The sequence below is a fragment of the Symphalangus syndactylus genome, chromosome 3 (genome assembly GCF_028878055.3).
Source record: "Symphalangus syndactylus isolate Jambi chromosome 3, NHGRI_mSymSyn1-v2.1_pri, whole genome shotgun sequence".
NCBI classification, from domain to species: domain Eukaryota; kingdom Metazoa; phylum Chordata; class Mammalia; order Primates; family Hylobatidae; genus Symphalangus; species Symphalangus syndactylus.
Window position 1 is genome coordinate 135,053,341 of NC_072425.2, and position 24,026 is coordinate 135,077,366.

The following is a 24,026-nucleotide window of genomic DNA, read 5'->3' on the forward strand; positions in this document are numbered from 1 at the left end:
ACCTTCTCTCTCATCCTTCACAATCAACTTTTTGAAAGAATTGAAAGACTCACTGACTCCACTTCCAACTGCTTCTGCAGCACTGACAGCTCCAGGGACACCCAGCACATGGTAGGCTATAATATGCCAATGGCCGGATGGACTGCCACAGCAAGCTTGTTGGTCTGGAAATGCTCCAAGGGCAAACAGGAAGAGGCAACAGCCCCAGGGAGTAGAAAGAATGCTCAGCCACTTTCTGTTCTCTCCACATGAAACTGTCATGTCAGTTCTGGGCCTCAGTCATCTCATCTGTAAAATGGACAGAGTAGTCTTCAAGTTGACTTCTTTAATTAGTGCCCTGGGCACATTGCTATCCCTGAGTGTGCTACATGCAGTACTGACTGTAGGCTGCTGGGCAGCAGAAACCCCTCTGATTTCTCTCTGTGTCGTTTGCACCCAATCAATGCCTAACACATCGCAATGAGTGCTCAATAAATTTGTATGAACAAATGAATGCATGGATGAATGAATTTCTTCCATTTGTGGGAAGGAACTTGAAGAAGCATAGTATCCAAACATGAGAAGGCAACAGTGGTGATGGTAGCTTGTAGCTGACGGATACTTGGGAGGCATTTTGACTGAGCCTAAAGAAAAGCAGGCTGTACATAACTATTATTTTAAATTTTATCTTCAGGCTTGTCATCTTCCTAGCTGAGTCATATTATACCATGCTGATTCCCTTCCCTGCTCTTTTCACCCTACAACTCTTGGGTGTTGTAGGAAGTCAGGGCTATAGACCAAACAGGAAGACAAGGGGATGTGGTCAAGAGACAAGGCAAAGGACCATGAAAACATTCAACATGCATTCACTCTTTGGGCAAACACTCATTAAGCCTCTGTCATGGGCAGGCCCTCCGGAAATACAAAAGGCAATCAGACATGATCCTTCTCCTTCTTGGCTCAGTTGTGTAGTACACACACATGCACACTTGCACACACACACGCACACACACACAGGGGTGTCTCCACCCATCTCCTTCTCCACTCCCCACCCCCACCGAGCACTGTGGAACTGATTAGAGTCCATCTGGAGGGAGAAGTAGGTTCTGGGGGCCAAAGATGTCAGAGTAGCTGCCAGTTTGGACTGAGGCTAGAAGTGGGTGAAAAAGGATTATTCAGAGTTACCTGAGCTCTGAAATAGCCTCCCAGCTGGAAGGGACCTCAGAGTCCTCAGGTCCAATGGCAGCCTTATACAAACAAACACAGCATCAGGGGCTCAGAGAGCTTGCGCTCACCAGCTACAAGGGGAGGAAATGGGACTAGAATAGAAGATGTGACTGCTTTTTTCTGAGACTGAGTCTTGCTCTGTTGCCAGGCTGGAGTGCAGTGGTGCAATCTTGGCTCACTGCAACCTCTGCCTCCTGGGTTCAAGAGATTCCCCTGCCTCAGCCTCCCAAATAGTGGGGGCTACAGGCACGCACCACCATGCCCAGCTAACTTTTGTATTTTTAGTACAGACACGGTTTCACCATGTTGGCCAGGATGGTCTCAAACTCTTGACCTTGTGATCCGCCCACCTCGGCCTCCCAAAGTGCTGGGATTATAGGTGTGAGCCACCGCGCCTGGCCGAAGATGTGACTTCTTATACTGCTCACCATCATTCCCCCAGTGGCTCCCTGCTTATCATGAGAAACCGCATCCTCCTGATTAGGGAGGAGTAGACCAGCCCAATAGCTCTGCAGATAAAAACTCGCCTCCAGCACTGCCCAACCTGTTTTTTTCTTGGTTTGTTTTTCTCTTTCTTTCTTTCTTTTTTTTTTTCTTTTGAGAGTCTTGCTCTGTCTCCAGGCTGGAGTCCAGTGGCACAATCTCAGCTCACTGCAACATCTGCCTCCAGGATTCAAGCAATTCCCTTGCCTCAGCCTCCCTAGTAGCTGGGATTATAGGCACGAGCCACCACACTCGGCTAATTTTTGTAGTTTCAGCAGAGATGGGTTTTCACCATGTTGGCCAGGCTGATCTTGAACTCCTGACCTCAAGTGATCCACCCGCCTTGGCTTCCCAAAGTGCTAGGATTACAGGCATGAGCCACCGTGCCCGGCCACACCTGTTGTTTTGCTGGCCTGCTGCTACTCTGGGCAGGCAGAACATTTTCACTTCTGGTCTCCAAGTGTGAGAATTCACCAGGCCACTGGCTTCCTGTTTTGTACCAGATCTGTTTAAATATCACGGCTTCTAGATGGTTTTTGATCACTAAGCAGTTTTTAGAAATATAATAATGATCCTCCCATCTGCTCCCACTTTGAGTTTCTCAAACTCCTGGAGCAGAGAGTGGGGCACCATAGACTCTGGCCTCCTGGCTCCTGGCACCAGGCCCCCTCCAATGCCACTGGCATAGGACAACACCATTAAGACTTGAAGAAGAACCTAGAGGAGAGAAAAGCTCCCTCTTCACCTGCCAGCCTTGTCACGGTTTTGATCATTCCTTAGTTTATCGTTTAAGATAGAAAAATCGTCATCTGTATGCTCTCTCTCAGAAATGTAACTGATCATGAGCACAAGGTTGAATGTAGTCAAGGTTGGGGAGAGATCAAAAGTTTTGGTTTTCAGAGCACCTAGGATTGCACCAGGGATGAAGCAATGCCCAAGATGTTCTGAAGAGAGATTTCAACACAATTTCCTGAGAAGTTCCTGGCTGTGGCCAGAGCCATGCAAAGTACCGCGGAGAACTCAGAAGAGGCTTAAAACCTGATCCTGCCTGCAAGAAATGCCTGTCAAATAGGAGAAAGCAAGGTTAATTTCAGGGAGACTGGATGCCCTCATGGTGCCTAGCATAGTTCCTGGCATGTTATGGAAGCAGAGTGAATAAATGAATGCAAAGCAATAATCAATAATAAAGTTATGGGAGCCTGAGACTATCTGTATTTAAAATCAGCAGAGCACAAGATCCATGGGTCTTGCAGAAGTCTCCCTGGAGAAGGGAAATTTGAGCTGGCGTGAAGAATGGGCAGAATTTGGTGATTTGGAGGTCAAGGAAGGTCTAAAAAAATAAAAGTAAGAAAGAGGAGTGGGTCAGTGGGAAGCTCAGAGCTGAGGATGGGGCCTGGGGAGGACTGGGCTCCTGAGCGCCCTTCTCACCACACAAGGAGACCCCAAAAAGAGATTAGAGACCATCAGGAGGGAGGAGTATGTTCTTGGGGGCCAAGGATGTTAGGATAGCTGCCAGTTTGGACTGAGGCTAGAAGTGGGTGACAAAGGATTATAAAGAAAATAGATTCTTGCTTGGCCTTGAACAAATCACTTCACAGCACTCTGGGCCTCTGTTCCCTCACCTGTGAGGCTGTGAGGCTGTGAGGATGAAGACGTGCATCATAAGCCTCTGCCCTGCACTGATATGTGCTCAGCAAACGTTAGCGTTTCACCCTACAGGTAAAGAACGATTTGGTTGGCCATGGGCCAGACTTGGAACCTGGTCAGACACGTGCAGAGTCAAGGAAAGGCTAAGTAATGCTTAGAATCCTAGACCACTAGGGAACTGCAGCCATCACCTTTCAACTGCCATCTCCTAAAACGGGAAGATATATTGACACTTTGTACTTGCATCTTTTAATTGTTTACTGAGCACCTACTATGGACCAGGCTATATGCTAAGAACTGAGAATGCAGAGGCTTTAAAAAAAAAAAAAAAGTAGGTAAGGTCTTTGCTCTCCTACAGGTAAGAACCAGGAGAAGCCTTGGAAAAATAGTCCAATCTTTTGATTCCAGATGCTGAAATAGATGCCCAGAGAGGTGGAGTAAGTAGCCCATGACCACACAGCATGTCAGGGCAGGGTCAGAACCAGACCTTATACTACATTCAGTTCTCATCCTTACACCCTGATGTCAGCTACATCCGTGAGGGTGCAGACTCTGCTCAGCTCTGGTGCAGCCAGTAGCCAGCTGTGGAACTTGGGTAAAGCATGCTGCTTTTCTGACCCAAGTGTCCCCGTATGTAAAACGAGACCAAGAATAATCTCTGTGTCTCAAGCTTGACATAAGGCTGAAAACGCAGTATCATGCAAGAAAAGGCTTTGTGTTCTGTGGACTGTGGACTGTGCAAACAGTCTCTGCTCCTCCTTTTGATCACTAAGCAGTTTTTTAAAAAATAATAATGATCCTCCCATCTGCTCCTACTTTGAGTTTCTCAGACTCCTGAAGCAGAGAGAGGGGCACCATAGACACTGGCCTCCTGGCTCCTGGCACCTGGCCCCCTCCAATGCCACTGGCATGAGACGAGATCAGTAAGACTTCAAGGAGAACTTGGAGGAGAGAAAAGCTCCCTCTTCACCTCCCAGCCTCATCATGATTTTGATCAATTTTCTAGGACAAAGCAGCCTTCTGTGGCTACATTGGGTATCTCTTCTCTACTCGGCAAGTAGTTACTGACCTCCTCCAGCACGCTCCAGCTTTAGGAGTTACTAAAGACCTATGGGACATAAATTTGCTGGCAGAGGGCTCAGCCTGGTTGAGGAACAGCACAAATGGAGGAAATGTGGCCACCTGCAATTCAGATCAAAATGGGTGGTATCAAGTCTCGAGCCCTGAGCAAAGTCACAGCAAAGATGGACTTGAGCCATCCCACAGAGACTAGATATGGCTTGGAGGGGAGGGGGTGCGGGGACAAGAGGGTACCCAGGCTGGAGAATAGCCCCAGAGAAGGCACCAAAGGGTGGCATGGGAACCGGGACCAGCCAGCCCCTGGGCCCCCAGCCCCCGTGACTGCCTCTGGGCTCTTAGGGCCGGTGGAAAGAAGAACCGTAAAAAGGTAGCGGGAAGGTGTTGGGAGAGGCCCTGGCACAGCCGTGGTCTGGGTCCCAGCCAGTGCCTGGCTCAGCCAAACCTGTGGCTGGGTTTCCAGGCATCTGCTCCCGAATCGTTTCTAAACAAGCTGGAATCTGCCCTTTACAGCCCTCAACAGAAACACGCAGAGTCCAGGGGTAAGGCCCGGGCCCCAAGGGTGAAGAAAGCTGTGCTCGCCAGTAGCCTGCGGAAGTAAGGAAAAGAGGGGGAGGCTGAGGGGACAAAGGGTGCGTCAGAGGGCCCTAAAAGAGGAAGTCGCCCAGTATCAGTTCTGCTCCTAAGGATGGGAAATACCCTCCGTGCTCCCAGCCCCGGGCAGCTGTCCCCGTCTCCTCACCTGAAGCCACAGACCTGGGGCCAGGGCCACCTGGGTCCTGGGTCCCATCCTCCCTTTCAAGATTCCCCAAGGCTACTGAGTTCTGAGCACTTCCAGGGGCTTAGGGTGGCCAGGCATGGACTGCAGACCCAGTGTCCCTGCTAGGCAGGGTGCGGATACAGAGTTTTATTGGGGCCGGGCCAGGTGCAGCAGCTCACATCTGTAATCCCAGCACTTTGGGAGGCCGAGGCGGGTGGATCCCTCAAGGTTAGGAGTTCGGGACCAGCCTGGCCAACATAGTGAAACCCCATCTCTACTAAAAATATAAAAGTTAGTTGGGCATGATGGCGCACACCTGTAATCCCAGCTACTTGGGAGGCTGAGGCAGGAGGATCCTTTGAACTTGGGAGACGGAGGTTGCAGTGAGCCAAGATCCCGCCACTGCACTCCAGCCTGGGCAACAGGGTGACTCCATCTCAAAAAAAGAAAGAAAGAAAGTTTTACTGGGGCCCAAACCTCAGGGGTTAGGAAAGAGGCCCCAGTCCTCAGAATTGAAATTCAAGGAAGGAAGCTGAAGACAACCCATCTCCCCTCCCTGCTATTCCAAGAGGCCTTCAAGGAAGGGAGGGGTCTCAGAACCATTAAGGGGCCTTCCTCACTCCCACTTACTCAGGGGCAGAAGACTCAGTTGAAGACCTCCAAATCCAGAGACTTGGTAATTAAGTCAAAGCCTGGCTATGCTGGGAGAATGGCCTCCAGACCCTGGCAGAAAATGGGGTAAGGGCTGGTGAGGCTCCTCACCTTCCTTCCTCTACAATCTGCTAGAACCCAAAACGAGAAATGAGGCTTCAGGAAAGGGAGTATAGAGAGAGAAATCACACAGCTTCCCTCCTCCTCCCACTTGCTGCACTGGGCTCCTGCATCTGTTGCTGGGCTGCTAGCAGAGGGGCTGGCAGCTGGCTGTTCTAACTGCAGGTTTCAGCAGTGACAGGCTCCCTTCTCTTGCCCTACTCCATCCACAGGAGCCCCGAGGACTCTGCCTCTCTGGTTTGAACAAGTCTGCACTAAGCACCTTCTGAGCTGATGTCCTGTGGACACTCCACCTCCAGTACAGCAGGGCATAGACCGGAGAAAGGAGTGATGACTCACGAGGGGAACTGCCCTGCTGTCCACCAAACTACAGTGGATTCTTGGTTTCCCTGGTGCATTATCTGGTTTGTTCAGCCTCTCCTGGGTTCCTCTTCACACTCCCACCATTTCCGGCCCACTTTTGCCACAGGACAGGCTTTGCACAAGAAATGCAGAACACGGCAAGGTAGCACTCACCCAGTCCCCCATGCCCACCCCATCGCAGGAGCCTAGGCGACAAGAACATGTTTCTAGACTGTTCTCAGCACTGCACATCAAAATTGGGAGTTGGCCATGTTTGGGAGGCACTGAGGCCTTGAGCAGTAAGAGAACAGGCCCAGATTGGGGACGGGGCAGGGGGAGGGTTGAAAGTGCTGGAACCAAGTACAGAGCGGGGCAGGGCAGAGTCAAGGCCCAGCTCAGGCTTCAGGGAAGTTGGCCTCAGGTGGGAATGTTAAAACTATGTCTGGAATCACCTCAGTATAACTTCGCCTATTGAAGCTATGACTGGCTTTCCAGCCCCTGGTCAACCCTACAGGGGGAGATAACTGGAGATACCACATAAAGAAGCTCCCCACTGGTGTCTGGAGGCCTCGCCCACACTGGACTGCACTGGGCAGGGCTGGTTCTCCAGGACATCTGTGACCTGTCCTACAGGCTCAGGGGCTTCCCGGGATCCAGCTTCCTCCTGAGGAATGGTGGCCTCTTTTAGTTCTGAGAGAAAGCCGCTGCTGCCCAGCCAGACTCCATCCCCAGAGGCCTGACTCCCCAGGACTCCCATATCATAGGCTGGTGGTGTATCCAGAGGAGACCCCCTCATTCTTCACAGTGAGGGGCCAGGCCAGGCCTTGAAGATCCAAAAGGATGAGGGCAGTCCAGGGGAGCCTGAGAGGGGCAAGAACTGCCCGAGGAAGAAATGGTTTGGATGGGAAAAAGCAGCTGAGATGTGGGGAAGGGACAGGCTTGAAGGCAGGCAAGGGAAGGTGTGGCCAAAGGGTTGGCGGGCCATGAAGCAGGGGAGGCTCCTGGGCTCAGAAAGCTCAGAACTGAAGTGCTAGAGTGATGCTTCTTGGAGATATTGGCCATCTGGAAATTTCATCTCAGAGCAAGAGTTGAGATAAAAAGCTCTGCTCTAGGAGCTTCCACCTTGAATACAAACAGAACCTTCCCAGGAAAGAAAGGCCGGGCATGGATTGGGTGGACAGGAGGAAACAGGGCAGGCCCAGTACCAGAAGTGGGTGGGAGAAAACATGACCCAAGCCTGAGATCAGCACCAGAAGACAGGGGATGAACCAGATAATCTCTTTGGGTTCCAAGTGGTCCTTGGTGCGAGGCTTGGGTGACTGGACCCTCTTAGGACCTTACTTGGACATCAGGCTCACTCGGAAGCTCTCCCAACTCCAACTCACCTCCCCAGGGCTTCACAAGTTGCTGTCTCTGCATCAGACTAGCCCATTGGAGAACTTCCTGTAGCCACCATCTGTGCTGCTGATGTGACCACTGATGGTGAAGGGTGGACCTATCTCCAGATCCTTCAGGTTCCTGAAGAAGATGATACAATCAGGCTACTGGAGCGATAACCTAGCCTCTCCCTGGGTCCCCATTTCCCTTGACTCCAGGGCACCAATTCACTGACTTGTCTTCCAGAAAAGGAAGTGGGCCACTTACCATATTCATCTCTCAGGGCCAAAGGAGGTACAGCCCTGCCTGTGGCAAGTAGAAGAGATGACCAACGCCAAGAGGACTTCCGGCTCACGCTCCCTGAATACCTGATTTTCTGATATGCTCTTCTTTTTCATACTATCTTGTGCCTGAGATTACATTATTTGTAATCAGACCTGTCTCCAGCAGAGACATGAAATGCTTGAAAACAGAGGCTATGCCCAGTCATCTTTGTACTCTTTGAAACTAATACCGCAGTAGTGGTGGTTATGATAGCATCTTTCTGAATAAATGAAGGAAAGAAGGAAGGAAGGAAGGAAGGAAGGAAGGAAGGAAGGAAGGAAGGAAAGAAAGGAAAGGAAAGGAAAAGAAAGGAAAGGAAAGGAAAGGAAAGGAAAGGAAAGGAAAGGAAAGGAAAGGAAAGGAAAGGAAAGGAAAGGAAGAAAGGAAGAAAGGAAGGCAGGCTCTGTCTGCTTGGGGGAGAGATGGATAGATGGACAGATGGATGGATGGATGGATGGATGGATGGATGGATGGATGGATGGATGTTCCCTGCCTAAGGGTAAGTGTTAAGGAGATCATTGCCATCAGGGTTTCACATAGTCCTGTCTGTGTTCAAGTTTTAATTCATGGGACTTTTCTAAATGGATTCTTGTGCCCTTCTTTTATTTTCTTAGGGGCATGAACAGAAGACAGGAAAGGGAACCAGTCAGTTCTTACTCTATCTTTGATTCTTTTTCCATTATATCTACCCCCAACCCCCACCTCACCCAGATATTCCCTGAATTTACTCACCGGATTTGATATAAGTTGAAGACAAAATTAGGCCCTAGGAAGACAATCCAAAAAGAGAGGGTTAGCACCTCCAGGGGAAGCAGTCCATCACCCTTCTAAGAACGTCTGGTACTACCTCATCCCTGTCTGGAGGAGGAGGGTGGCTGGGCTGGACCTCAGGATGGTGTGCGAGCATCCCAGCCTCCTTCAGGGCCCCCCATTAAGGGTCCTGATTATGCTGGGATGAAGGCAGTCCTAGCCTGGACCCCAAAAGAACCAGACCTGGGCTTGAATTCAGACTCCACGTCATTCTGACTCCACGACTTTAGCCTCATGTCCCCATCTATAAAAATGAAGGCTATAATAATGTCTTCCTCATGTGGAATTTTAAAGAAAATCATATTAGACAAAAGTTCATTGGCATATAGTAGGTGCTCAACAAATATCCATGGACTCTGTTAAAGTTAACTGCAGATCTAGGGAATAGTTTCTACCCCTTGGCACTCCAGCACACCCTTCCAGTTTTCCCAGAGTCCAGTGAAAACTGCAGCTATGTCTCAGAGTTGAGAACACCACAGCAAATTCCAGGAGACTCCCAGTGAAGCTGATACCTCCACAAGCTTAGGAGAGGGCCCCAAGACCCACAGGCAGGGGCAGAGACACACAAGGAGCCAGTTGGAGCTTGGCCTGTCTAGGCCATTGCTCTTGGCCTTGGGGGCCCACAGAGACCCCTGGCATGGACTCCTATGGGCTCTGAGAGAGGAGGAAGCTGGCTGCTTGCTGGGATGGGAGGAGCCCCCATTCCCTCGATAAAAGTACCATTGCCCCACCTCACCACCTCAACTGCTTAGCCACCCACTCAAGTCTTCAACCACTGCAACCACCACAGGAAATATTTTTGCATCCCACCATGCTGAAGAGTTTGCAGCCCTGCCAGGCATTGCCAACTGCTATGGGAGAGGAGGAGCTGGGCAGAACTGGGGTGACAGGGCCCAGTGCACACTCACCCTCCCAGCAGTACCTGCGCTGGTACCACTTGGCCAGGCTATAGCCGAGGATGGACACGAGCAGCAGCAACAGCCCCACGCCAAGGATCAGGCCCAAGGTGCTGATGGAGTCCTCACCTGCAGAGAAATGCAGCTCTGCACCCTCCCACAGCCCACAGCCTGCTGCACCGACCCACCTGCACCACGTTTCAAAGCTCTCCTCCCTTCCCACTGCCTACCAACATAACTGTCCCCTGGGAGCCTTGCTCTGAGCCCGATGATTCAGCCCAGCTATACTAAGATGAAAATGTCTGACACCTGAATTTTTAGAGTGAGCCTATCCAGTATTTGGAGCTTGTTAATCCAAAGGAATAATCCTCGGATAGTAGAGATTGTTTGAGGTCTTTTTGAAGCCACAGGCATATTCTACCTGGAAAAAGCTCTGCCTGTGTGGGGGAGAGCCTGGGAGGTCCTGCCTCAGCATGAGCCAGGTGGTCAGGGGCCACCTGGAGGGTCCAAGAACACAGACCAGGGAGCCTCAGTCCCCCCACCCCTTTGCAAAGCCCATGCACCCAGTGGCAGCAGGGTGTTAACCCTTGGACTCTGTTTGCTGCCTGTACTTACCATTTCTTCCCTTTTTGTGGTATGAGCTCTTAGCTAAATTTATATTTTATTTGTAAAGCCAAACCAAGAAAGAGAGAGAGAGAGAGGTTGGAAACCTGCAGGGAGATGAGATAGGCCACGGTAGAAGCAGAAAGGACAACCAGGTTCTGAGGAAGAGGCTGACAGTGGGGGCACCCTAGGGACAACCCACCTCTGCTGGGGCAGGGAATCAAGAAGGCCAGCCCCACTGCTGCCTGATGAGGAGCCAGGAGTGTGAAAGAATGGAATGATTCCCCATTTGGTGTCCTGAGGCTCCAGGGATATTGCCAAGAGGCCAGGAGGTGCAGTGGTTGAGCTCAGGCTTTAGGTGCAGGCTAGCATCTGAAGCCTAGATCCACCGTTTGCAAACTGTGAGACCCTGACACACACAAGTCTCTTTACCTTGCTGAACTTCAACTGCTCTGATGGAAAATAAGACTAATATTAAATATACATAGATTTGTTGTGACAAAAGAGATACCATATGTAGAGAGCACTTAGGAGAGGATCTGACATACACGAAATGCTCAATAGATGTAAATTATATCATTATTGTTGTTGTTGTCATTAGTATTATCAAATGGTACAACTGTATTTTTTAAGTATTTCACAATTCTCTCATTAAAAATGATATGCCCATGCTACGCCCCTTGGTCCTTCCTCTCACTGGCAACCAGGTTATTCTTTACTCAGTGAAGAGAATCTGATAGCCAAATGCAGAGGGAAGGGGTCTCTCCTTTCAGTTTTAAGTTACAAAAACCCAGGCCCTTGGGGAAAGAATTCACAGCATAGACAAGAAGTGAGCCAGAACAAGAATTACCCTCCTCATCATACTAGGAAAAAATCTCCAGCCCAGAGAGATGAAAGAGATAAAGAAAAAGGCCAGGTTACAAAGATGCCGATGGGTCCCAGAGAGAGCAACCTTGTTCCCTGCTCCAAAGTCGAGCCCCAGGAAGGCAATAGAATTCCCAGATGGAGTTGTGGGATCCAAGAGCTGGGCTGTGCTCCAAGACAGCAAGAGTCCAGGTAAGAATAGTTGCATATGGGTGCCTTGCCAAATGGAGCCTCACACAGCCTTGAAGAGTTGCTGTCATGGCATGAGAGTAACCAAATGATTCCTGTATCCAAAAGAGAGGCAGGGAAGTCATAGAGAGCCCCTCCAGTGAAGGGAGACAGGCAATAAGCAAAATAAAGAAATTAATTAAATAGCATATTAGAGGGTAGTAAATGCTAGAGAAAAATTTAAGCAAAAGAAAGCATTGTGAAGGGAGAGAGCAGTTTTAAATAAAGTGGTCAAGGAAGGTCTTATGACAAATGTGACAATTGGGGAGAAAAGACCTAAAGGAGGTGTATTAGTTTATTCTCACACTACTAATAAAAGCATACCTGGGACTGGGTAATTTATAAAGGAAAGAAGTTTAACTGACTCACAGTTCAGCATGGCTGGGGAGGCCTCAGGAAACTTACAGTCAGGGTGGAAGAGGAAGCAAACACATCCTTCTTCACATGACGGCAGCAAGGAGAAGAGTGCCAAGCAAAAGCGGGGAAAGTCCCTTATTAAACCATCAAATCTCACGAGAACTCACTCACTATCACGAGAACAGCATGAGGGTACCCACCCCCATGATTAAATTACCTCCCACCAGGTCCCTCCCACAACACATGGGGATTATGGGAACTACAATTCAAGATGAGATCTGGGTGAAGACACAGCCAAACCATATCAGGAGGTGAGAGAAGAAACAAGCCTTAGAGGTATCTAGAGTGAAAATGTCTAGGCAGAGGGAGCAGTAGGTACAAATGAGGCAGGAGCATGCCTAGCAGGTTTCAGAAGCATCCAAGAGCCCAGGGTGATGAGCAGGAAAGCAGCAGGAGAGAAGGTATCAGGAGCCAAATAATGTAGTGCTCTGAAGACAATGAGGGGAGCTTGGCTTTTCCTCTGAGCGAGATGGGGAGTCACTTGAGGACTTGGAGTAGAGAAGGGGCATGACCCAATGTTTTAAAAGGATGTCTCTGGCTGGCTACTGTGTTAAGAATTGACGAGGTAGGGAATGACCCTGGAGAAGGGGGACCAGTCAGGAGGCCACTGCAATATCCAAGCAAGACAGTAATTGGAGGAAAGGAGTGCAAGGAGCTAAGAGGCCAAGGTCAAAGAAGATCATCTCTGTGGATGACAGAGAGAGGGACAGTGACTCGAGGGCTCAAATCTTCAAGAACTAAGGGTTAGTGACTCACAGGTGGACGGACAGATGACAACACAGCGTCATAGTGATATTGGTGGTGTTTGTGGAAGCTGGGGTTTGAAGGGTTTCATCAAAGAAAAGTCTGTCCAAAAGTAGGAAATACCAGTAGGAAAGCACCAGCAGGGAAATCACAGGCCTTCCAAAGACCCCGAGGTGAGGGAAGAAGATGCTATGTCTCCGTTGTCATTTTTTTATCTCCTCTACACAGTGTCTTCTGACTTAGGTAGCTTGCAGAAACAATTACTCTATTTTACCCCTTGATCTTTCTGGGATGCTCCTTTACCTAATATTCCTTAGTCTTCTTTTTAATACTTTTACATTTTTATTATAAAATATTTCATGCATACAAGAAGTATATAAAATAGCATGAAGAACAGCCATGTGCCTACTAATTTTTCAAAGAATTCTAAAATGCTGCCCTTCTTACCTATAAAGTAGCTCAATTTCAGAGTAGTCCTCTCCTATCTCTCCCTCCAAGTAAATACCCTCCCAAATTTGGTGTTTATCTTTCCTATACACCTTTTTTATACCATTACTTCATATTTTTAATAAATTCTTTATCTCTATGTAGATACAGAGATATATACCATTGTTTTACATGTTTTCAAACTTTATGAAAATTATATTAGGACCACTTCCACTTCTGGCCATGGTGGAATAATAGGGACCAGGTTTACTCTCCTACTTTAATAACTAGAAAACCAACAAACCATCTAAAACAATGGGCAAAGGTAGTACAGAATAGTGATCCCTGAAGGAAGGAAGTAAAATGAAGAGCTCTCTAGGATTGCCTGGCTTATTGCCTGGGTGAGTTCCCCGAGTTCCAGCACAGAAGGGAAAACCCGGAAAGAGCCCAGCAGTCAAATTGAGGAGTCAGAATCTAAGTTCAGGGAAGCCCAGGAAGCCAGAATTTATGGACAAAATACCAGAGAGAAGGGAGCTGGACAGAGACAAGGACTCTCAGAGATCTGCAAAAGGGTCCCCCAAAGTCTTTGGTTGTGGCTTGCCTTTTAAGTTTGCTTATAGTGTCTTTTTTGAGCAGAATTTTAACTAATATTTTAATCAAATTTATGTATTTGTGCTTTTTAAAAATCTTATTTAAGACATCCATCTCTACTCCAAGACATACGCCTTAATTTTTTTCTAAAAGTTTTAACGTTTTGTTTTTTACAGTTTAGGACTTCAATCAACCTGGAATTCATTTTTGTATACATTATCTCTGTAATTTTTATATGGAAATTAATTTTCCATCCTTTTCCCCTTCATTGCTGCTGCTTTCATATATCAAGTTATACAGATGTGCCTGCTTCTTTTTCTAGGCTTTCAACTGTCTTCTATTGGTCTATGTGTCTGTCACTGGACACTAGACATGTAATGACAAACACTGCTACATTATCTTAATTACTATGGCCTCATAATAAATCTTGGCTGGGCGCGGTGTCTCACGCCTGTATTCTCAGCACTTTGGGAGGCCGAGGTGGTCGGATCAACTGAGGTCAGGAGTTCAAGATGACCAGCCTGGTCAACATGGCGAAACCCCCTCTCTACTAAAAATACAAAAATTAGCCGGGTGTGGTAGCGGGCAAATGTAATCCCAGCTACTCGGGAGGCTAAGGCAGGAGAATCACTTGAACCCAGGCAGCAGAGGTTGCAGTGAGCCAAGATCACACTAGCGCACTCCAGCCTGGGCGAGAGAGCGAGACTCCATCATAAATAAATAAATACATAAATATATAAATATATAAATAAATCTTGATAGTTGGTAAAATAAACGCTCCACTCTATCCTCCCTCATAAGCATGTTAGTTATTCTGAGTACTTTGCTCTTTCTTGTGAATTTGGGAATTCGTTTTTCAAGGTCAGTGAAAATCTCTATTAGAATTTGATTGAGGTAGCAGTAAATGTATAGGTTTATTTGGATAAAACTTACATATTTGAGATACTGAGTCTTCAAACTTACAAGTATGGCAAATGTTTTCATTTATTTTGGGTCATCTTTTGTAGACTATCATATGTTTTATAATTTGTCCTTTAAAGGTTTGGTACTCTTCTTGCTAGATTTATTCCTCAGTACTTTATGATGTTGTAAGTGTGAATGGGAGCTTGTTTTGTGTACATTGGTCTTCCATGTAATAGCGTTGCTGAATTCTCTCATTCTAATCATTTTCTTCTGGTCTCCCTTGGATATGTAGACTATTATATTGTCCACAAATAAAGGCCGTTTGCTTTCTTACTTTCTTTTCTTATATGTCTCAATTTATTTTTCTTGTCTAATTATATTGGTTAGAACTTCCAGTATAATGTACTTTGATATATGCATTTGATGCTCTAAATTTACCCCTAAACATCACTTTAGCTTCATTTTATAAGACTTGATATGTAACATTTTTACCTTTGTCTGATCTAAATGTTTTGTAATTTCCACTGGGATATCCTCTTTAACCCTTGAGGTATTTGGCAGTGTCTTTTTAGTTTCCAAATTCACAGAGTAAGTGTTTTTTGTTTTTTTTTTTACTACTTATTAAGATGGACATGAGTTATAGAATTATGGCTGGTATAAGAAAAGAGTAACAGTTAATTTAATTTTAATACTAGCTCAATGTTTTCATCTAACTCATGAAGTCAAAGTAAAGCCTTTAGAAGCTTACTCTGTAGGAGGTAAAACATCGGAAATTATTGTGAATGTTACTGAAAATTCAGTTTAAAAGTTTGGCATGAACAATAAAATTGTTTTTTCTTTTTACTTACTTTTGTCACTCTAAACTTCAGTCTTAGATATTTTTTTCTGACCTGTCTTCTAGCTGACTAATTCTTTCTTCAGCTGTGTCTAATCTGCTATTAATCATCCTTAGTGTTTTAATTTGTTATAGTGTTTTTCATTTCCATAATTTTAACTTAATTCTTTTTATAATTTCCAATTATTTGCTAAATTTTTCCATTATATCTAATTTTATAACATTTGCTATACATCTTTCCTATAGTTTCTATTCATTATTCTAGGGTTTATAAAATGTATCTTTAACTTATTACATTCACATATAAAAGGGAAAATAAAGATATGCCATATAAAAACTAATCAAACGAAAGCTGAAGTGCCTCTGTTGATATCAGACAAAAAAGATTTTAAAACAAGAAATATTACCAAGGGTAAAGAAGGACATTTCATAATGATAAAAGGGACAATTCATCAAGAGGACATTTCATTATATAGCTTCAAAATTTAAAAAGAAAAAATGAATAGAACTGAAAGACAAACTTTAAAAATTCATAATTATTATTAGAGAATTCAACTCTCTCAGCAATTGATAGAACAGGAAATCAGGTAAGTATATAGAGGACACAAACAACACTGCCAGCTAACTTGACCTTGTAGACATTTACAGAACACTACATCCAACATCTGTGGAATACACATTGTTCTCAAGTATACATGGAGCATTCATCAAGACAGATCATATGCTAAACCATAAAACAATAAGTCTTTTTTTTTTTTTTGAGATGGAGTCTTGCTCTGTCGCCAGGCTGGAGTGCAGAGGCGCAATCTCAGCTCACGACAACCTCCGCCTCCCTGGTTCAAGTGAGATTCAAGTGATTCTCCTGCCTCAGCCTCCCGAGTAGCTGGGACTACAGGTGCCTGCCACCATGCCCGGATAATTTTTGTAATTTTAGTAAAGACGGGGTTTCACCATGTTGGCCAGGATGGTCTTGATCTCTTGACCTCATGATCCACCTGCCTTGGCCTCCCAAAGTGCTGGGATTACAGGTGTGAGCCACCGTGCCTGGCCCAACAATAAGTCTTAGTAAGTAAATCTCAATAAATTTTTAAAAGTTAAAATAATATACAATATGTTCCCTGACCACAGAATTATATTGGAAAATAAAAACAAAAAGATATCTGGAAAATATCCCAGTATTTGGAAATTAAACAACACACTTCTAAAAACATCCTGGATAAAAGAAGATATCATAAGGGAAATTAGAAAATACTTAGATCTGAATGATATTGAAAACACGACATATCAAAAATGTAAGTTGAGGAGACAGTCCAAGGCAGCTAAAGTTCACAAGACAGAGGAAAGAGCTGCATTGGGTAAAAAATCCAGCGATGTGCAGAGGGACCCCCTCAAGTATTCGATAAGTAACGAGTGCATGTGTGTAAAGGAGTTACCTGAGACCAGAGAATCGTCTGAAAGCGTTCGTAGGAAACAGTGTCTAGCATTCAAATAGGGCTAGAAGCAGGGCCTATTCTCATAAGCCAGACTAGAAAAACTCGTAATTCACAGGGTATTGGATAGGGAACTCAGGAAGTTCTTGCCTTAGTGGTGAGAATAATTAGCCTTAGACTGTTCAGCCTAAGGCTAATTATTTCCACCACTTTGGGTCTTGGTTTTATGATTTGTCTACTGCTCTGAACCCATCTAACAAATCATAAAACCAAGACCCAAAAAGGTCAAACTGCTTCCAACTAACTTAACTGCTTCCCAATATATTTATAGGCAAACAAAAATATCTAGCACTCAGCAAAGTAAAATTTACAATATCCTCATTCAATCAAACATTACCAGGCACTCAGAGGCAGAGCAAAATGACCCATAACGAACAGAACAATCAACAGCACAGGCCTTGGAATCCTGCAGCCTGGGGCTGAATCCTATTCACTCATCCGTCTGAGGCTTTCATCAAGTTATTTAATCACCAAGAGCCTCAATTTCATGTGTGTGTGAAAAAAAGGGAGAGGGAGAAAGAGAGATTCAATAAGTCTCAAATTATAAAAGACCCCAATTATTTCCAGGGATGAAAACTACAACATCTGAGATTAAAATTACATTGAATGGAATTAACAGCAGACTAGGCGTTACAGAAGAAAAAAGTAGTGCACTTGAAGGCGTAGCAATAGAAACTATCCAAGATGAGACATAGAGGTGAAAAAAAAGTGATAAAACAAATGAAAAAGCTGGGCATGGTGGCTCATGCCTGTAATCCCAGCACTTTGGGAGGCCAAGGTGGATGGATCACTTGAGGTCAGGAGTTCCTGATGAGCCTGGCCAAAATGGTGAAACACTATCTCTACCAAAAATATAAAAAAATTAGCCAGGTGTGGTGGTGTGTGCCTGTAATACCAGCAACTCGGGAGGCTGAGGAAGGAGAACGCTTGAACCTGGGTGGCGGAGGTTGCACTGAACTTCAGCCTTGGTGATAGAGTGAGATGCTGTCTCCAAAAAAAAAAAAAGAGAAAAGAAAAGAGTATTAGTGAGGTGCAGGACAACTTCAAACCACCTAATATATGTGTAATTAGATTCCCTGAAGGAGAAAACCAGGGAAAGCAGAAAAAAAAATTTGATGAGATATGGCCAATAATTTTCCAATGTTGAAGAACCTGTCAAGTTATTTGTTCAAACAAGACATTTTTTTTCCTATGAGGAATTCTGGTGCCCATGATTGATATCATAACTCTTTATTACATCAAGGAAGGCCTAAACTATCCTTAGGAAGAAATAGACTACATTTCCTTTCAACCGACCCTCCATAAGAATCATTCTTTTTAACTAAACCATATGTATAGGTTGGAAAATATACAGGTCAAGAGTATGGTGTCTGGTAAGGTCCTGAGCTACGTGTTCACTGTATTGCTTATAAGGGGTGAGGCCGGTTTTGTTTTGTTTTGGTTTGGTTTGGTTCTTTTTTTTTTTTTTGGCAGAGTCTCTCTCTGTTATCCAGGCTGGGGTGCAATGATGTGATCTCGGCTCACTGCAACCTTGACTTCCCAGGTTTAAGCGATTCTCCTGTCTCAGCCTCCCAAGTAGCTGGGATTACAGGTGCCCGCCACCATGCCTGGCTAATTTTGGTATTTTTGGTAGAGGTGGGGTTTCACCATGTTGACCAGGCTGGTGTCGAACTCCTGACCTCAGGTGATCTGCCTGGCTCGGCCTCTCAAAGTGCTGGGATTACAGGCATGAGCCACCGTGCCCAGCCTCAACTTTTATTTTAGATTCAGGGAGTAGATGTACAGGTTTGTTAAATGAGTATATTGAATGATGCTGAGGTTTGGGATACAAATGATCCCATTACCCAGGTAGTGAGCATTACTATTACCAATAGTTAGTTCTTCAACCCTTGCTCCTCTCCCTCTCTCCCCAGTCTAGTGGTCCCCAGTGTCTATTTTTCCCTGTCCATATGTACCTAGTGTTAATCTTTCACTTGTAAGGGAAAACATGTGGTATTTGGTTTTCTGTTCCAGTGTTAATCTGCGTAGGATATTTTCCAATGATTAGTGATGTTGAGCATTTTTTCGTGTTTGTTGGCCACTTGTATGTCTTCTTTTGAGAAGTGCCTGTTCGTGTCCTTTGCCCACTTTTGAATGACCTCTAGCTTCATCAATTTTGCTGCAAAGGAGAAGATTTTGTCTTTTCTTATGGCTGTGTAGTATCTCATGGTGTATATGTACCACATTTTCTTCATCCACTCCACTGTTGATGGGCGCCTAGGTTGATTCTAAGTCTTTGCTGTTGTGAATAGTGCTGCAGTGAACATATGAGTGCATGTGACTTTTTGGTAGAACTGCTTATTTTCTTTTGGGTATATACCTAGTAACAAGATTGTGGAGTCAAATGGTAGTTCTGTTTTGAGTTCCTTGAAAAATCTCCAAACTGCTTTCCACAGTGACTGAACTTTACATTTTACATTTACATTTTAATTTACATTTCAACCAACAGTGTATAAACGTTCCCTTTCCTCTGCAGCCTTGCCAACATCTGTTATTTTTTGACTTCTTAATAGTAGCTTTTCTTGCTGGCATGAGATGGTATCTCACTGTGGTTTTGATTTGCATTTTTCCAATGATTAGTGATGTTGAGCATTTTTTCGTGTTTGTTGGCCACTTGTATGTCTTCTTTTGAGAAGTGTCTGTTCATGTCCTTTGCCCACTTTTTAATGGGGTTATTTGGTCTTTGCTTGTCAAATTGCCTAAGTTCCTTGTAGATTCTAGATATCAGAACCTTGTTGGATGCATAGTTTGTGAATATTTTCTCCCATTCTACAGGTTGTCTGTTTGTTCTGTTGATAGTTTCTTCTGCTGTGCAGAAGCCCTTTAGTTTAATTAGGTCCCATTTGTCAGTTTTTATTTTTGCTGTAACTGCTTTTGGGAACTTAGTCATAAATTCTTTGCCAAGGCCAATGTCCAGAATGGTATTTTCTAGCTTTTCTTGTAGGATTTTTACAGTTTTAGGTCTTACATTTAAGTCTTTAATTCATCTCGAGTTAACTTTTGTATATGGTGAAATTTAGGGGTACAATTTCAATCTTCTGCATAGGGTTAGCCAGCTATCCCAGCACCATTGTTTGAATAGGGACTCCTTTCCCCATTTCTTATTATTGTAGCCTTTGTCAAAGATCCAATGCTTGTAGGTGTGCAGCTTTATTTCTGGGTTCTATATTCTGTTCCATTGGTCTAATGTGTCTCGTTGTATCAGTACCATGCTGTTTTGGTTACTGTAGCCTTGTAGCACAGTTTGAATTTGAGTAATGTGATGCCTGTGGTAAAGCCAAATATTTTAGAACTAAACATAGAAAATGAATAAGTTGGGGATGAGGGAGTATTTCCTCAATAGAAATGGAGAAGCCTGACCCTTTTTCTCTCCTGGGCAATGCCTATACTGAGGTGGGCCAATCTTCAGGCATAGCCAGAGTTTTTCTCAGAAGTAGGTCTAGGATATCTCTACTATATGAATAATTAAAGATGATTTCTTTGTGGTTAATATATTCCAAACAGATGTGTTATCTTGGGGCTCCCACTAGAACAAATGGCTTTAGAAAAATCACTCTTGGTGATCTTGCCAGAATAAATTTCTTGCTTGATTAATTAATATATTCTAATTACTGGCCAAAATAATTGGGACATCAGATGGGCACATGAATCCTTACCTAGGATTTTACAGAGGGAAATAATGTATCTACCAATTTTGCATTCATTAAGATGCAGGTCTTAGGCTGGGTGTGGTGGCTCATGCCTGTAATCCTCAGCAATTTGGGAGACTGAGGCAGGAGAACTGCTTGAGCCCAGGAATTTGAGACCAGCCTGAGCAACACAGTGAGACCCTGTTTCTTTTTTTAAAAAATAAAAATATAAAATGCAGGTCTTATATAAGTCTTGGTAGCCAAGAATCTATGGTAAACTGATATTCCCCTTCACAAAATCCAAATTTAAGAAAAGGTCAATAAAACCTTTGCCCCACAGATGTTGCTACAGGTGAAAATTCTCAGAAGTTTCTCCAACAGGCTGTCAGCTATGTGAATTTTTTAAATATCCACCACCACTTTTTTTTTTTGCTTGGTAGTTTTTAGTTTTTTAGACTACATTATTATTGCCCATCATTTTGCAGTTAAGGAGACTGTAAATAGAGCTCCTAATAGTTAAGTAATCACCCAATTCACAGAGCTGTGTATGCCAAAGCCACAGTGAGAACTCAGTTCCTTCTGGCACCAAAACCCGTGTCCTTTCCATTATTCTTTATTGCTTAAAATTACTTGTTCTATAAAACAATTAGACAGAAATAAACAAATTTTAAAAGGCATCTCTAGAACTATGCTATGACTTTTAGAGCAGCCTATGTGGAGCTTCTTTATGTCAGCAGTTAGATAACCATATCAACTGATTTCCTGAAGATGCCCCTCATCCAATCCACCTATTGTCATCAGCCTACCTAAGTACTCACACTTCCAACACCTGTGGCAGGGAGGCACACATCCACATTATCCAAAAGCAGTTTCAGACCACAAAGGTGTTTGAGAGAATGAGGTTCTTCAAAACGGAGTCCTGTTTTGTGTCACTCACAGTAGTATTTGGCCTAGGGGAAGCCGTTTCTCCCAGCCTCCACTCTTACCATTAAGATGCAAGTGTTGCATGTGGATCTGTAACCATGTAGTCAAAGGCTCATGAAGAGTCAATATAATTGTGATCTTCTATTAGTCCTGATCCCAGAAAGCAGCATGGGGCTCTAGGGCAAGAGATGCATTCAAGATGACCATTTACATCCCCTTTTCCTCCCTGCTTCACTGTCTCTCTAGAGTCATGCCAGTTGGGCCAAGTTTACTGATGGGCAGGATCAACATATATTCAGAGGTGGTAACTATGGCCCTTCTATTCCATTGCCTCCTTCCATATAACTGGAGCAGTAGGGAGCCAGTGTAGACACCATCGTCTCCCCACATTTACGCACAGGCATGCTCATTATGACAGTTTCCTGCTCCTGTGGACCAAAGCGTGGTAAGACCCAGGATTTGGTGCTGGGCTAAGGAGGAGAAAAACATGCCCTAAGGCTCTTTAGCCTTGGTCATTGCTCCAGTCAAGTTTACAAGACAGGCCTGTGGGGACTTGGGATATGAGTCCCATGATATGTTATTTTTCCTTTGATATTTATCTCCTGTTTCTTTATGTGTCTCTCCCTTAGAGGTTTTGTGTAGTCAATGACAGGATTCCAGTATTCGTGGGTATGGCCGAAATACTATCTTAATTCTGTAAAAACCCCTTTTAAAAAAATTACAAATTGATTTTACAAATAAAACTATGCTTATTCATACATAAAATGTTGACATGGGAAACGGGTTTTCAGTTTGTAAAGAAGAAAATTGGCATAAAATTTACTTAGAATGATGAAGCAAGAGGAGAAGCTGGAGACGGAAAAAGTCTAAAAACAAAGTAAGGTCAAGGGGTAAATTAGGAGGTTGGGGAAGGAGATGGAAGAAGAGAAACTGAGAAGCAAAAGGAGGAGGAGGAAGAGAAAAAACAAGGAGGAACAAGAGAAGTAGAAGGGGAAGAGAAGAAGAAAGAGGAGGAGGAAGAAGAAGAAAAAAGGTGGGGGAGAAGAAGGAGGAGGGGAAGGAGGACAAGAGGAGGAGGAGGAGAAAAACAAGAGGAAGAGGAGGAGGAGAAATTCTTGGCTATGTTGTTTGAGGTAAAAATAGTAATTTCACTTTTCGAAAATAGAATCAAGATACAGGAGAATAGTCTGTCATCAATGTCAGACAGATAGAATGTCTGGACTTAGTCACTCAAATAAAGGACATAGCAACCACACATGTGAAGTATAGCATAAATAATAAAACCAAATGCAAAAGAGGGACAAAGAATCTGACCTACAATAAAATGTTACTCAAGAGGCCAGGGCAGTGGCTCACACCTATAATCCCAGCACTTTGGGAGGCCGAGGCAGGCGGATTACTTGAGGTAAGGAATTCAAGACCAGCCTGGGCAACGAAACACCATCTCTACAAAAATACAAAAAGTAGCTAGGCATGGTGGCACACGCGTGTAGCCCCAGCTACTCAGGAGACTGAGGTGGGAGGTTAGCTTAATACTCAAGACCAAGATCTAGTTTAGTTAAAGTGTTGTTCCAGTTAAGCTATTGTTTCTCAGTTTCAAACCCACTCTTTCTATTTGGCTTTGTGATGTTACAATGAGGACTCTGCGAAAGTTTCTTCTTGCCAGCTGGGGGAAGTTCTGCCAATAGGAGGCAATAGAGAGAGGCTACAAGGCTGGAGGATGAAGAGGGGACTTACCCCCTGTCTGCTTCTTATTGTCATATCACTGTCAGCATCACCCAGTGTTTCTTTTTCATCCCAGCAGTTTCTTCTAGTATCAGTTGGGTCTAGTTTGCAATTTTTCCAAATTCATGGAACCAGTCTCGTTACACCCTACCTTCTACCCCAGAAACACCAGCACCAGACTGCCAAAGCCCCCTTTCCCAGAGGCCTGAGGTCCTCCCCCAGGCTCTATGTTTTGATACTTCTAAGTGCTTCCCTTTGTTTCCCCAGTCTTAATGCTGGCATCTGCCTCCTGCATTGCTACCTCCACATCACCAAGTGTTCTGTATCTGTCTTTTCAGTTACCTAGTTAACATTTCTCTAGAATAAATTCTCTCTGGTAAAATGGTTGTTGTGGCTTATGTTTCCTAACTAGACCCTGGTTATCCATGCAGAAATATAAAAATATCTTGGGGAATGGGCAGGGGGATAGAACTATTTTTTTTTTTTTTTTTTTGAGACAATGTCTCACTCTGTCTCCCAGGCTGGAGTGCAGTGGCGTGATCTTGGCTCACAGCAACCTCTGTCTCCCAGGTTCAAGTGATTCTCCCACCTCAGCCTCCCGAGTAGCTGGGATTACAGGCATGCATCACCACACCCAGCTAATTTTTGTATTTTTAGTGGAGATGGGGTTTCGCCATGTTGGCCAGGCTGGTTTTGAACCCTTGACCTCAAGTGATCCACCCGCCTCAGCCCCCCAAAGTGTTGAGATTACAGGCGTGAGACACCACACCTGACTTGCAACATAATTTATGTTGGGCACAGGCTTCTTCACAGAAACGTAATGCTGGGAGACAATGGAGCACAATCTACAAGGTTCTAAGAGAAAAAGAAGTGAAATCCAAAAATATTTTAACAACCCAAGATGTTCAAATATAA

General features: G+C 44.7%; 1 protein-coding gene across 1 annotated transcript in view; it reads right to left on the reverse strand.

The window, feature by feature from the left end:
• Window positions 1-7,642: 7,642 nt before the first annotated feature.
• SMIM35 (small integral membrane protein 35) overlaps window positions 7,643-24,026 on the reverse strand; it is a 45,162-nt gene continuing 28,778 nt past the window's right edge. Inside the window, exons 5-7 of the mRNA XM_055273301.1 lie at window positions 9,706-9,822; window positions 8,720-8,753; window positions 7,643-7,804 (exon numbers count right to left, since the gene is read on the reverse strand). Coding sequence (XP_055129276.1) covers window positions 7,705-7,804; window positions 8,720-8,753; window positions 9,706-9,822 — 251 coding nt within the window. The 3' untranslated portion in view covers window positions 7,643-7,704. The remainder of the gene's footprint in view (window positions 7,805-8,719; window positions 8,754-9,705; window positions 9,823-24,026) is intronic.